Genomic DNA, 15,232 nt, shown 5'->3' with positions numbered 1-15,232 from the left:
TTTCCGGTGTTTTAGCATATTTACTGTATTTATTTATTTTATATTTATATCTTTCATTTGCTAGATTTGGTGTTTAACATTTCGAAAAACTGCTCGACTGTTTCCCAAAGTGGCTGCACCATTTTACATTCCCATGAACAGCGTGTGAGGGTTCTGCTTTCTCCGCAGCCTCACCAGCATTTGCTCTTGTCTCCCTTTTTGGGCCCCAGCACTCTTATACTCTCAATCCCATACTCCCTTCTCTGGGAACTCAGTGGAAACTTGAGAAACTGTCGCCATTTGGACCTGCTGCTACTGACCACTGCTTCCCTTCGCCAGTGCCCCCTTCAAGTAATCAGCGAGAAACAATTTCTGCCCGGGATCCGAGTGCGGTGTGAGGTCTGAGGAGCCTAACTAATTGCAACAACAGCAATAACACCCTCTCTGGTTACCACTTACTGAATGATTCCGTGGCCCACTCTGCTACTCGCCACACGCTTTCTTATTTAATCTCCATTTACAGATTAGCAAACAGAAACTAAAGCTCAGAGTATTAACTGGCGCCCCCAAGGGTCTAGAGCTGGTAAGTAGTGGCACCAGAATATCAACACCTTGTGCGGGACTGGCATCAAGGCCTGTGCTTTTCCTACTGATACAGTTTTTCTTCTTAAAGAATTCTGCCCCCGTTGAGTCCAGTGGGGTTGCAGTGTATGGCGGTGTTGGGGGCTAGGGACTGGTCCTAAAGTTAGTAAGGCAAAAGTTGCATATAGTTCAAGTCAAATTAGAAAATTCTTTATTTCACTTATAAAGCAACAATTCTTAGACATGAAAGCTTGGGAACCGCTGAGCTAGAACGACCAAAGGAAGTAACAAAAGAAAAGTCCACATGGCAAATTCTTGGACATTTGGTCTATTCTGCTCTCAGATATCTCTCACGTTTCTGGGTGAATAGAGGATGAGTAGGTTATTCTCAAAACACTCCTGTGTGCCTGCAGGGTTACTGCATTCTGTATGATATTATCCCCTTGTGCCAGTTTTGAAGTTATTGTCTCTCAGCTCCAAACTCACTTTCTACACTCTGCAATATGATGCAGGGGCTGGGATTCTGCAAACTCCATTTATGCTTTGCCAGCTGGTTCTATTAGATCCTGCAAAATGGAGGTAATGGAGGGAGATGGCAAGGATGGCAGAGGAAGAAGGGACTCGCTCCTTCCTGATTGCTTCCTGTCTGTCCCCTGTGGTTCCTGGGCTAATCAGCTTGGCCTCTTCCCTTAGCAATTTCTAAATCCAATTTGCAGTTTTCCCAGGTCTTGCAAAAATCAGCTTTAAAGTGACCCCATCAGAGATACCAATACCAGAAGGTGGCGTGCCCTCTCAGAGGTCTGCGTTTCCATTTCAATGCTGCAGGAGTCGTCCTCCAACTTCCAAGTTTTAGTAATTCAGTTTCTCCTCTGCTCCCCTCTGCCCTAGAGGTGGTAGCTGCTTCTTACCGTTGCTACTTCTGTGATACTGCAAAAGTTTTTTTTTCAGTTACCTAGTTAACAACTTTAAACCTGGTTAACAGTTCTCTGTATTATACTCTCTTTGTTAAATAGCTGGCATGGTTTCCATCTCCTGACTGACATACGTTTTAAAGCTTAATTCTGTACATTAAAAGATGTGTTGATAGTTGTGATTTGCAACTCAGGGAGGGTTAGGTTCTAAGATCGGGGCATCAAATAATAAAAGTGGTCAGCCCTCCAATACATGGCCTCTCTAACGTGATCCAAGGTGGTTGTTGGTCCTGGGATGGAGCCTGCAACCTCAGCTAAGACCCGATGGGACAGGGCAGGGCAGCGAGGAGAAAGCCCTTCGTCTGCACTGCGGTCACTGCCAGCTTTTCAGGGCTCTCTAGAACTCTGAATAGAAATGAATAGAACAGGAAGTTTGTGTCTCCCTGTCACCTCACAGATGGAAGGTCCTCCGGGAGACATTCACGGGCCAGCTCTGCTATGAGCTTTCAGTTGAGTTTATACATCTGCTGCATTTCCGTTTTCTCTGGCTCCAGGACCAGGGGGCTCTTGCTCGCTCCCTTTCTTCTCTCCTTCCTCCTGAGGACATAGTCTATTGCTCGCTGGTCCTCTTTCCTCTCTTTGCCAGGAGCCACTGAACACTACCGCCCTTCAAATCATTCTGTGTTAGATGCTCCCCATGCCCAACCCCCAACATCCTGTGACATTCCCCTCATTCTTCCTGGCATGGATCCCACATTCCTCAGATGGGAGTGGACATATGTGGGCTCTTATGAGGCCAGGGCACTGTGGACAGCGGCCGAGCTTGGCTTTTCTTATAACCCAGGTGTCATGAAGGAATTCATACCTGCTATCTACAGATGAGGAAACTGAGAAATATCAGCCATTCCTACAAGTTAGTAAAAAAAAAAGTGACCAAAACCCCAAAAACAAAAAAGACAAAACAAACTGAAAAAAGCAACCAAATGATGGGTGAAAGATTTGAACAAACATTTCATAAAGACGTACAAATAGCCGATAAGTATGTCAAAAAATGCTCGATACCATTAGTCATCAGGGATATACAAATTAAATCTACAATGAGATGCTATTACACACCCTGGTTTAACCAGTATAATGGCTACGATTAAAAAGGCTGACAACACCAAGCGTTAACAAGGATGTAGAGCAATTGGAACACTCAACATTGCTGGCAGGAGTATAAAATGACACAACTAGTTTGGAAATAAAGGTTTAGCAGTTTCTTATAAAACTAAACATAGAACTTCTCTAACATTAAAAAATTTTGATCATCAAAGGACACTATCAAGAGAGTGAAAAGGCAACTCACCAAATGGGAGAAAATATTTGCAAATCACATATCTAATAAGGGATTAATATCCAGATTATATGAAGCACTCCTAAAACTCAACAACAAAACAACCAAACAACCTAATTAAAAAATGGGCAAAGGATCTGAATAGACATTTCTCCAAAGAAGATAAACAAACGGCCAATAACCACATGAAAAGATGTTCAACATCACTAATTATTAGGGAAATGCAAATCAAAACCACAATGGGATACTACCTCACACTCATTAGGATGACTATTACTACAAAAAAAACCCCCCAAACAAATAGAAACAAGTGTTGGTGAAGATGGGGAGAAACTGGAATCCTTGCACATTACTGGGGGGAATGTAAAATGGTGCAGCTGCTGTGAAAAACAGTATGGTGGTTCCTCAAAAAATTAAACAGAATTTCACATGATCCAGCAATTCCACTTCTGGGTATATATCCAAAAGAAGTGAAAGCAGGAACTCGAACAGATATTTGTACACTCACGTTCATAGCAGCACTATTCATAAGAGCCAAAAGACGTAAGCAACCTAAGTGTCCACTGACTGATGAATGAATAAACAAAATGTGGTATGTACATACAATGGAATATTATTCAACCTTAAAAAGGAACGAGATTTTGACACATGCTATAACACGGATAAACCTTGAAAACTTTATGCTAACTTAAATAAGCCAGACACAAGAGGACAAATATTGTATGAGTCCACTTATATGAGGCAGCTAGAATAGTCAAATCTGTAGAGACAGAAAGTAGAATAGTGGTTATCTGGGTCTGGGGGAGGGGGGGTTGGGAGTTAGTGTTTAATGGGTACAGATTTTCAGTTTGGGGTGATGAAAAAGTTCTAGAGATGGGTAGCAGTGATGGTTGCACAATAATGTAAATGTACCTAATGCCACTGAATTGTACACTTAAAATGGTTAAAGTAGTAAATTTATTTTATGTATATTTTACCACAATAAAAAACACTTAAAAAAAACTATACACCAACCTACCTTATGACCAGCAATTCCACTCCTGTATTTACTGTAAAAAAAAACAAAAACACTTGTGCAAGAATGCTCTTAGCAGTTGTATTTATAATAGCTCCAAACAAGAAATAATCCAAGATGTCCATTAATAGGAGAACGACTAAATTAACTGTGGTGTGTCCGTGCAAAGGAATATTATTGAAGCCACTCAGTCAGTTGTTGGCTGAACAGAGACATGATCAAAGGTGACCTGTCTTACTCACACTAAAATTTTGACCCAAAGAACGCCCTGAGTGTCACTGAAACCCCAGAGTTCCATGGCTGTCTCCGTTAAGACTCTTCCTTCCTCCTCTTAAAGGGAGACCCCATCATTTTCCGTGCTTCGTCTCTAAGACCTGCCATCCTGTACCTGGTCCAGTAGGTTCAGGTTCAACGCTTGCCTTAAGAGACACAGGAACTACCCCATCTTCTCAGCGGGAGGGCTTCGGGCATTCAGGTGCCCACCATACCTGGGTGCTGGTTTTCACCTCTCCCTCCTGGTCCTAGTTCTGTCCGGTCTTTCCCAGGTTTCAAGTTAAGGCCCTTTGGCCACCATCATGCAAGTGAGCCTGACTAGTGCCTCTCTTGAGGGTAACCCATGAGAGGCACAGTCTAAATGCCAGGCATTCTCCAGGGTCTCCTTCTCCAGTGGCAAATTGAGCACTCGACTCTGTATAGAGTGGCGGGCATGGAGAACTCCCAGCTCTACCGCTTACTTAGGTAACCTCAGCTCTGCCGCAGTTCGCTCACCTGTAAAAGGAAATAATAATGCTACTTACTTCATAGGGTGGACACGAGGATTCAATTAGTTAGTAGGACGTAAAGTTCCTAGAACAGTGCCCAGCACACGGTAAGCACTGTCTAAGTGTGTTATTTTTACCCACCTACCACCATGTTCTCCATATTCTTTGAAAGATTTTGCTCTCAAATGACAAGTAAAAGAAATAATTAATGCATCCTGTATCCGCCAGGATCCAGTCAGGAGGCAGAAACCACACCAGTAATTTGAACAGGGAAAATTCAGTATAAAGAACTAGAAACTAGTAAACGGGCTTAACTACTAAGTAGGGTAAATGGAACGCTAACGAATACAGGAATAACGGATAAAGGGAGCAGCACTACCTCCAGAGATGACACAGAAAACCCACGGAAGGAATAAACTTGGAAAAGGCCCTCCTTCCCCGCCCAAGCTGAGACTCAGAACTCCTCAGTGAGGGCGTGGTGGTGGCCCACCGGATGGCCAAGAAGTTTGCTGAGGGGCTGCAGGCTGGGGTTGGCAAGCACAGAACTGTGCTGGGTGATGGCGAAATCTCACAGGGAAGCCGCCCACTGGCAGCTGTGCTGGAAGCGCCCAAAGAGAAGCCTCTTCAGAGTTCCTCTAGCACCTTCCACCGACAAGGCCTAACCGTTGGCACTAGCCGACGGGATCACAGAGCAGGGCAAAGAAGGCTGTATTTGGAGCAGAGAAGCACTCAATTAATAACTGGCACACACTCCATCCATGTTCTCATAATTAAAAAAGATTTAATGGGGAATCTGTCCTGTTTCTGTTTTATGTATTTATAGCAGTACAAAGGGGGTGATGATTAGGGAGGCCATGTGTTCCTGGCTGTCTGTGACAGTCACAAGTTAGGCTCATGGATGCAGTATTATTAACCATACCCCTATCACCCTCAGAAATGTTCAGATTTGGAGGATGAATTACGTGATCACGCTAGCTCTTGACGTTTCATTTTCTATCAAACTTCTCCCACTGATGGTAGCTAGAAATACAGTATATACAGACGCACCGATCTGCCTGAAGGAAAGAAAGAGCTCCCCGGACAGTCCAGGGGCTGAGCGGCCAAGATTCCAGGGAGAGAGACATGCGTGGCGGTGAGGCGGACCCGCTGAGCTCCTCCCCTCCTTGAGGCACCGGCTGGTTTATAAGTGGAAGAAACTGAGAGGCTGAAAAACTGAGCAGAAAGTAGTAGTTTTCAAGGGTAACATATGATTAAAAAAAAAAAAAAAAGAGTATGTCTCTGTCTAAAAGAGGTCTTTTAATAAGTATCAAATGAAAAGTCTAAGTGATATGAAAGCATGGTGTCATAGTTAAAATGGCAGCATTTTTTCTTTCTTAAGGGTACAGAAAGTAACAGTACATTTTACGGCTTCAGGCGTCTTAGATTTGATGAAATATGGTATATTCGTTCACATGTGTGAGTGTCTCTATAGGAGAGATTCCTGGAAAGGGAACTGCTGGATCAAAGGATATATGCATTTGATAGATTCTGCTAAACTGTCTTAAAAACAAAACAAAAATGAACAGTGTTCATTTCCCCACACATCTTACCGACGTTGGATGTTACCGATTTTTAACATTTTTTCACATCTGATAGGCTCTCGGCATGTCTTCATTTCAGCTTCAGTCGAGAGCGAAGGGACCTGTGCTTCCCAGAGTTATTATCATGCTCTCCTCTCAGGTGTAATTGGTTCAAATCTGCATCACACTTCCCTAGAACTTGGACCTTGGGACCCACACATCTTTCTCCTCCTAAGGGAAAATAAAGGATCATTTCCCCACATGGGGCTGGCGAGGATCGTGGTTTATTAGGGTAGGAAGGGATCTTAGACGCTGCTTAATCCCAGGGGTTTTGAGAGGCATTCAAGATGGTCTGAACTGCTACAGGTGGCAGTGACATCTTTTAGACTTCTATTTAGAAAAATAATAATTAAGATAATTCTTCAGACAACCTCTTGCCCATTAAAATAGGATCACTCTGGGAGTGTCTGACTGCATGTTGACCAGCATCTGCCGCAGTCCCTGAACACAGGGGGGGGTGTGTGTGTGTGTGTGCGCGCGTGCGCGCGCACGTGTGTGACTCAGCTGCTCAGGTGGTTCCTATGTGGGTTTTGACTGCTCTATAGCAACATTTTTTAGCCATATACTGCTTAATATGTACCCATAATGGAATGCTGGCTAGAGATAGAAAATATAAAATGTTTGCTGAAATGAAGTAAAGGAAGACCATAAAATGAAAATTCTACAAATTTGACTCAAGATGATCAGTCACTAGATGTGCAAATTGCATTCAGCTAATCAAAATGTTCATCTGGCTCACCCTGATGTCTCTTGTATGTCAGAAACCAAAGCTAAAAAGACAAAATACAGCGACCATTATGTCCAATGCAGCCTTTCATTAATAAGACTAGAGACCAGCCATTCCCACTTGATGTTATTTGCAGAACGGTGCCTTCATATAGCAGCCTGAACTCTGTTTTATCATTTAGACACAAGAACATGAGAGTAATAAAAATAAACTGGTTTTTTTTCAAAGTGCAAAAATTCCAAACATTCACTTAGGAAAGCAGTTTTTGTCTATTTTTGATGCTACAATGAATCATTAAATTTCATACATTTTAATATACATTTGTCCCAATACCAAATATGATATATGTTTTTTTAAAAGTTATTTAACAAAGCATGCTTTTCCTCTACACAATTAATTTACAGTAAATTAAACATTTTGCATTACATGGTAAATGGAAAAAGGTTGAGGCTAGTCTTCTTATATTATGGGTATTACTCAAGATTGTTTTAAAATTATACATGTATCTAAAGTTTTTTATTTTAAAAATCACTTCTGTATTACAGATCACACAAATTATTAAGTGATTAAATAATCTCAAGGTGTTGGCAAGAGTGTACATGGTGAAAGGAGCTCTCCAGTTGAGATAGGCTAGAAAGCTCTTATCTGGTCTAGATCCCTCAATTTATAAATGAGGCCACTGAGGCCCAGAGAGGGTAAGAGACTTACTTAAGGTCACACAGCCAGGGAGGGCCACAGCTCAGACTCTTAATTCACTGCTCTATATGAAGTCAGTCTATATGAAGTTGTGATTTGAAGGTCTCAGGAGACTTCTCCTTGGCTGGAACATCTCTCTGGTGGCAGAGGTTCTGACATGGCCCCCCTCCACCTTGAGCATTGCTCGCACTAGGTTCCTCCTTTAGAGCCCCAATTTCCTTGAGGACTAAGCTATTTTAGTTCCCAAAGGCTTCATGAGGTGCTGCCTTCCCCTGCCATGAAACCAGGGATCAGTCAATATCTGCTGAATTAATAAAGGAGTAGATCCATGAATGCGGGAAGTGTGAAAGGAAGCTGGACCACCAGGGGCCAACTTTGCTGCTCATAGTTCACCAGGTGGGTTCTACCTGAGGGGCTCAGGAGGGAGGAAGAGCAGACTCTGCAAATGCTACTGGGAGTGAGAAGACACTGTGTATGGGTCCACAACTTACTTTCTTGTTTATCAGGAAATTAACTCCTTTCAATTTAGGGGGGAAAACCATGCATTTACCTTTACAGGTAAAGGTTCCAACTTTTGGGAGGGACTTATTTCAAAGGCTCACTCTCTGCTGCCCTTGATTTACCCTGGACTCACCCACGCATGTTCCAAGGAGCCCCAGTGCTAGCACGGTTGTAAACAGCTCTGCATCCACCACCTGGCTGGTGGTGCCTGATGGGATCTTGCAGGAGTGTTGACCATCCTCTTTCTGAACTCTTGCTCTGGATGTGTGTCTCTCATAGTTTACAAAATCATCCGGAAAATCTCACGGACCTCTTTTTGCTGGGTGGATAACCCCAATCTGTATGTGGCATTGAGTTTCCTAAAAACACCACCCTCAGGAGGCCCCTGCCTTACACAGAACCTGTCGCTGGCTCCTCATGGTCCGCCTCATCACTCTAATCTTTTCTGCTCAAATTTCAAGGCTTTTTGCAATGCTACTGCCAGTCACCCTAACACAACCTGTTACTGTGGACAAGTGCCCATCGGATAGGTGACTACCTACATAATCTTTATTCTGCACCCATCGCTTGCTCATGCCAGTTCCCCTAATCTATTACCAGTGTTCTGTTATTTGCTCTTCTGGCTCTCCCAGGAAAGCAGAGGTCACCAAACAGGGTGACCAACATGCCAACAGAGGCCCCTGAGACAACCGAGTGAGGCAACCCTGGAGGAAGAGACCGAGGGGGCCGCGGGCACTGTGTGGAGGTGGCCGCAGCTACCCTCCCAGGGGATGCAGGCTCCCGGGAGAGTTATCAGTTAGGTACAGGGAGTACAGTGCCTAGAGCCTGCAAAAATGTTTACATTTTAAATTCTTTTCAAATCAGGAGAAAAAATGAATATAGTAATAATGAATGTAACAATAAATCCAGCCTGGATTATATCTGCCTTTATTTGGCAGTAGTAAAATATAACGAAAACGATTTTTTTTTTTTTTAAATGGAGGAAGGTGCCCACGAAAACAAAGTGCCTAGAGCACAGGACAGTCATGATTCGGCCCCGGGTACCGTGTTTATATTTTCTGGTTTATAAAAAAAGAGATGGATATCCAGATACTTGTATGAGACCTCTTGATTTTAAATACTAGGAACTAGTTTTAAAATTAAAACAAACACGATGTGGCCCAACAAAACGCGCAGGGGCTTAGCCTGCAACCTTCCCAAGGGTCGGGCGATCGAGATGTCCCCGGAATGCCCGGGGCTTGGCGCGGTTTTGGGGACACCCCTCCCGCCTGGAGGGCTCCGGGCACCCCGCTCACGACGGAAGAAGGGCCGCGGAAAAACGGGGGTACGCAAGGCTCTGCTGCTGAAACCCCCGCCCTGTCCGGTCGTGGAGCTCGGTCGCCGCCCTCGGTCCGCCCCCGGCCGGGCGCTCCCCGGCCGCCCCATTGGCAGGCGCCGGATTCGCTCATTCGAGGGGTTTCCCGCTCCCGCCGACTTGCAGGGCGGCGCGGGGCGTGCGGGCCGCGTCCTCCCGCTTCCTGGACCCGCGGTGGCATCTGCGGCCGGAGAGCCGAGGCCGCCCCGCCCGGCCCCACCCTCCGGCCCGCGGCACCCCCGCAGCGAAGCCCGCCCGCTGGCCGCCGCCCGGTCCCTTGGCCAGGCCCCCTCCTCGCGGGGCCCGCGCCCGGGAGGCGAAGCTCCACGGAGGACGCGGAGGCGGCTGCAGACGGGGCGGCCGGGGCTGCCCCTCCCGCGCTGCCGGGGAGGCGGGCTGCGTTTCCTCCAAGGCCCCAGTGGCCCGCCTGTCACGGCCCTGCCAGCCGGACCCCCATCCCCGAAGAGACCGCGCAGGATGCCCGGGCTCACTCGGCATGGGCCGCCGGGCTGGAAGCTGTAGGAGGCTGGAGGCCGGAGCTCGTTCCCGCCGAGCCCGGAGCCACGGGTGCGCATGCTCCGCGAAGGCCCGCACCGGGCCTGCGTGAACCCTGATAGAACCATCGCGAGGCCGGCTAAGCGGAGCTCCAGTGGCGCAATCGGTTAGCGCGCGGTACTTATACAGCAGTACATGCAGAGCAATGCCGAGGTTGTGAGTTCGAGCCTCACCTGGAGCACGTCCCTTTTGGGTACCGGACCTTCCTTTTATCTCCTTGCCCAAGGGACCGAGTTAGTCTCTCTTTAGCCTTCTCAGTTCCTGTCTCTGAGTTCTCTGCGCGCACGTCCCGCTCCGCCGCAGGCAGGAAGCAGCTCGCAGTGGAGCCTCTTACCCACTTTCCAAGCGACTTGTTGCTCTCTCGCACCATCCAGCCGGTCGAACCCGGACGTTTGCCTACTGCTCCCTCCTAGTTCTCCTCCTAGGCGTTTCCTTTAACGACACCCAGTCCCGGGGATGCGGACGGGAGGTCCCAAGACGCTGCAGCGGTGATGGGGCCCTGCTTGGGCATCGAAATCGAAAACACCGGGCGTGTCCGAGCTCCTGGCGCCGCGACCAGGCCCGGGTTCCCGGTCGCTGCCCCTTGCCCAGGGCAGGGTGCAGCGCGGCGCGCGCTGGGTGGCGGGGCCCGAGCTGGGCGGTCGACCACTCGCGGGATTTGGGGCCCGAGGCCCGGCGCGGGGGCGCTAGTGCAGCAGCCGCTCCCTTCCTAAACTAGTAATAACTAGTCATTACCCCCTCCCTCAGATCTGCAGAGACCCCTAGACCCCCTTCTCCCATACCCAGACACCCGGGCCTCCCTGGGCGGATTTGCAGAGTTTGAGAAATTGCCTAGGGCGTTTCCCCTCCCCATTTCGCGCCTCTTCTCCCGGTGTCAGTCTGGAGTGGTGGAATTCGCTGGCAAAACGGAGAGCAGACGTCTTCTAGTGATGTTCGAGTGGCGGGTGTCGTTTCATGCATGCCTCAAATCCCAGGTTCAGAAGACCTCCCGGGGCCAGAAAATCTCCCTCCCCCCGTGTGGCCAGCTGGTTTTTGAAGCCAGCACAGGAACACCCCTCGGAGACGCGGGGGCTGCGTTGACAAGGATGAGGGGGTGCATCACATCCCCAGGAGGTGTGGACGAAGCAGGGAACCAGTTTAGTTGGGGTGAGAGGCCTCCCGGGCGTGTTCTCCCAAAAGAGTGGTTTCAGCTGTTTTTATGGAAGTGCTAGTAGTTAAAACCTGGGGTGGAAATACTACCAGGAGTGGTGAGAAGCAAGACCTAGAAAGCTCAGAGAAAGTGGGCTGAGGGTGGAGCCTTGTCTGTCCCCTTGGCTACTAACCCCAGCCCCGGATTCAGAATGGGGGGGCCTCAAGGCGACTGAAATGTGAGAAACTCCACCCCCCTCCCCTAACCTGGCGGCCAGTTCCTCCCCCGACCAGAGCCTCTCGCACAGGCTTATCCTCAGCAGGGAGAGCTCCCTTTAGAAATCTAGCCAAAGCCTGGAACAAAAATCTATCCAATTTTTTAAAAGTTCGCTTAATTAAAAAAAAAAAACAGCTTTATTGAGATATAATTCACATACCATACAATTAGCCCATGTAAAGTGTACAATTCAATGGAGTTTAGCATATCCACAGATACGCGCAACCATCACCACAGTCAGTGTTAGAGCATTTTTATCACCTCAGTAACAAACCCTGTATCATTTAGCTATCACCCCTCTGGCCCCCCACCCCAGCCCTAAGTAACCACTAATCTACTTTCTGTCTCTATACATTTCCCTATTCTGGACTTTCATATGAATGGAATCATATAATACGTGGTCTTTTGTGACTGGCGTCTTTGAGTTTTCAAGATTCACCCATATCCTACCTGGTATCAGTACTTCGTTTCTTTTTATGGCTGAACCATATTCCATTGTATGGATTCTCTCTCTTCTTGAACAATGGAGAAAAGTTTGGCATTTTTAAAAGAAAATTTGCTGAGAACTGCTTTTAAAAAGGGAATTAATTTTAAAATGTACAAAGCAATAAAACCTCACCAAGTGTAGGCTTCTGCCCTTCAGAGTCTGCTCACTACAAGAACTGGTCAGGTACTCCTGAGAGCTGAGCACAGAGCAGCTTCCCCACATGGATGGAAACAAATGAATGAGAGATCATCTGCCCAACTGCCTATCCACGTTGGAATCCCTTCTACAAAACCCCAGCTCCTAGTTGAAAACTTCCAGCATCAAAACCTCATTTCTTCACAAGGCAAACCATTCCATTTTCTGTCAACTCTCACAGTTAGAACATTCTTCCTCTTCAATCTTGTTTCTGTCCCTGTTGGCTGTTGCTGGAATGGTGGTGGTTTGGAGAACTATTTTTCTTGTGGAATGGTGAGATAGGAAGGAAGGAAGCTAACTTAGTTGCCCTTTGTCTACATAATCTAGAAATCCCCAGCTAGGAAATTATTAGTGAGTTACAAATAAACAAACAGACTACTGGCAGATTTTAACAATGTGATATTGATAGGATTTTTTTAAGGTTGTGATGGGTGATAAAGATCAAGTCAGAAAATTTTTGAAAAATGTTTTAAAAACCATAAAGTACCATACAGATGTAAGGTGGCATTATTGTCACCACAAGATTCGTGGATTAGGCCTGTCTATAATGTATGGTGGCTTCAAGGAGGAAGGTGGGTAAACATGAGGTGGACGAACTTGGAAGGATGGGTGAAGTTATAGCTGAGTAGCTGCAGATACCTGGCAGGAGAGAAGTCTGACACCCCAGGTGGATGTTAGCTTTGTAGATGGCGTGGATGAAGAATGGCTGTGAACACTGTGTGATACAAAGCCAGAAGGGAGTGCAGATTCAGTAGAATTTGGAGGAAGAGTAGAGTCAATCCAGAGACAAGTGTTTGTGACACACGACAAGATGCAATTTGATAGAGATGATTGTGAGCCTGTGTTCAGTTCAGAGTTCAGTGTGGGGGATGCCTGGCTTGACAGCTGTTTGCTTGTAAAGGGTTTGGGGACTTCAGATGGATGCAACCTCAGTTGTCCAGCCATATGACCCAATTGCTAGGAATGTCAACCAATTATTAATGCATTACTATAAAATGCATTACATGGTGTAGTGTCAGGGATCACAACACAGCAGTCTGTGGAACAAATCTAGCCTCTAGACAGGTTTTGTTTAGCTTTCTAGCACTGACTTGCAAAGTGTGTGAAAAATTTGTAATCATTTGCCCACATATGGGGAGATTTTACTGAAATGCCCAGATTTCAAGTTTCTAATGAAAAATTAGAAGATTTGGTCCTCTGGGGCCCTTATTCCCACATGGCAACATTGGCTACCCTGTTTGGATGGGCATGTGATCTTCTGTTCCACAACTCTCCGTTAATCCCCAACACAGAGGCGGGTGCCCGCTGCAACTGCTTCACCAGCTTGCTTTGCTGTTTTCTTAATCTGACTCATTTCTCGCATGCGCGCCCCGCAGATATTGAGCGCTTGGCCTCTAGGTGGTTAAAGGGAGGGAATACTCCTATTGAGCTCTGGCAGGTCAGAACACAGCCCACTTAAAATTCAGCAAACAAAACCCCAGTTCTGTATTATGGAAAATTTCAAACGTACCCCAAAGTAGAGAAAATAGTATATTTAACCCCCATGTATCCATCCATCACGATTTTCAAGAATTGTCAACATTGTTTCATCGATATCATTCCCACAGCATTCTCCCCTACCCCTGCGCCATCACTGGAATATTTTAAAGGAAGTTCCAGATATAGTTTAACCTAACTTGTAAATACTTCAGTATGTATACCCAACAGGTAACTACTTTTTAAAAAAGCATAACCATGCATCATTACACTTAAAAAGATTAATAACATTGCCTCTGCATCATCTAATATCTAGTCTGTACTCAAATTTCCACACTTACCTCTGAAAGGTATTTTTACAGTTGGTTTGTTTGAATCCAGATCCAGACAAGGCCCACACATTGCGGTTGATCGATACAGCTTTCGTTGCTTTTTAATTTGTACCCGTTCCCTTTTTCCCAACTCCTTTTTATGATATTTATTTGTTGATCTGTAGAATTTCCCACATAATTTAGCTAATTGCATCCTCAAGGCATCCTTTAACATGTTCTTCAATCCCCTCTGACAATTAGATCTAGAAACTTGATAAAATTCAGATTAAAAGTTTTTTTTCCCAAAAATATATTATCGGTGGTACTATGTACCATTGCATCACAAGAGGAAGTATGTGTCTGGTTGTTCCACATTTAGTGATATTCATTTTACTGGTGATTTCAGATGTGGTCAGCCTAATACATCCGTTATGAAATTCCACATCAGCCTCTAACCTGATGGTTTTAGCAGCCATTGAGGCTCTTTGTTAGATTTGTTATTTTATTAAGGATTACACAATAGTGGTTTTCTAATTCTATTATTCCATTGACTATTTGGTTTTCCTAAAGCACAATTCACATAGAAAAGCCTGGACAATGTTGCTTGACTTTTTTTGTTTTCTACTAATTTTTAGAATGATGAGTTGATGCCCTTACAACTCCCAAAGGTGATCAATTAATTTTATTTTTCACATTTTTTTGAATTATAGTTGACATACAACGAATTGCATCAATGATGTTGAGTAGCTTTTTGAATGCTTATTAGATATTCATATATCTTCTTTGGTGAATTATCCATTCAAATCTTTTACCTTTTTTTTATTGGGTGGTTTGTCTTTTCATTATTGAGTTGTAAGAGTTTTGTTTATTCTATGCACAATTGCTTTGTTGGATATATGTTCTGTAAATAATTTCTCCCAGTTTGTGGCTTGCTTTTTCATTTTCTTAATGGTGTCTGTTGAAGAAAAAACTTTTAAAATTTTGATCAAGTTCAATTTATCAATAATTTTTTTCTTTTATGGATAATATCTTTGATGCCATATCTAAGAAATCTTTGCCTAATCCAAAGTCACCATGATTTTAGTCTATGTTTTAGCTCTCTCATTTAGGAGTTAATTTTTGTGTATGATGGGAGTAGAGATCTTACTTTTATGTATGTGTATGGATATCCAGTTCTGGCACCATTTGTTGAAAAGCGTATCCTTTCCTGATTGCATTGTCTTGACACCTTGTCAAGAATGAATTGACCATACTTTTCAACAAATGGTGCTGGGAAAACTGGAAAGCCACATGTAAAAGAATGAAAATTGACCATTCTTTTT

The 15,232-nt window shown here is 45.1% G+C and overlaps 1 protein-coding gene, 1 long non-coding RNA gene and 1 other non-coding gene across 3 annotated transcripts in view; 2 read left to right on the top strand and 1 right to left on the bottom strand.

Moving 5' to 3' along the window:
- Positions 1-3,890: 3,890 nt before the first annotated feature.
- On the bottom strand, positions 3,891-11,322 carry LOC139075783 (uncharacterized). Its single transcript, XR_011526571.1, has 2 exons — positions 10,210-11,322; positions 3,891-4,591 (listed from the first exon to the last, which is right to left on the bottom strand). It is a non-coding gene; the product is annotated as an uncharacterized lncRNA (long non-coding RNA).
- LOC139073338 (proline-rich protein 2-like) overlaps positions 9,108-15,232 on the top strand; it is a 46,162-nt gene continuing 40,037 nt past the window's right edge. The window contains exon 1 of the mRNA XM_070574022.1: positions 9,108-10,229. Within this exon, the coding sequence (XP_070430123.1) occupies positions 9,355-10,095 (741 nt within the window). The 5' untranslated portion in view covers positions 9,108-9,354 and the 3' untranslated portion in view covers positions 10,096-10,229. The remainder of the gene's footprint in view (positions 10,230-15,232) is intronic.
- On the top strand, positions 10,125-10,217 carry TRNAI-UAU (transfer RNA isoleucine (anticodon UAU)). The gene is given in 2 exon segments: positions 10,125-10,162; positions 10,182-10,217. It is a non-coding gene; the product is annotated as a tRNA-Ile (tRNA).

Source organism: Equus przewalskii, chromosome 14 (genome assembly GCF_037783145.1).
Source record: "Equus przewalskii isolate Varuska chromosome 14, EquPr2, whole genome shotgun sequence".
NCBI classification, from domain to species: Eukaryota; Metazoa; Chordata; class Mammalia; order Perissodactyla; family Equidae; genus Equus; species Equus przewalskii.
This window is presented reverse-complemented; position numbering and strand designations above follow the sequence as displayed.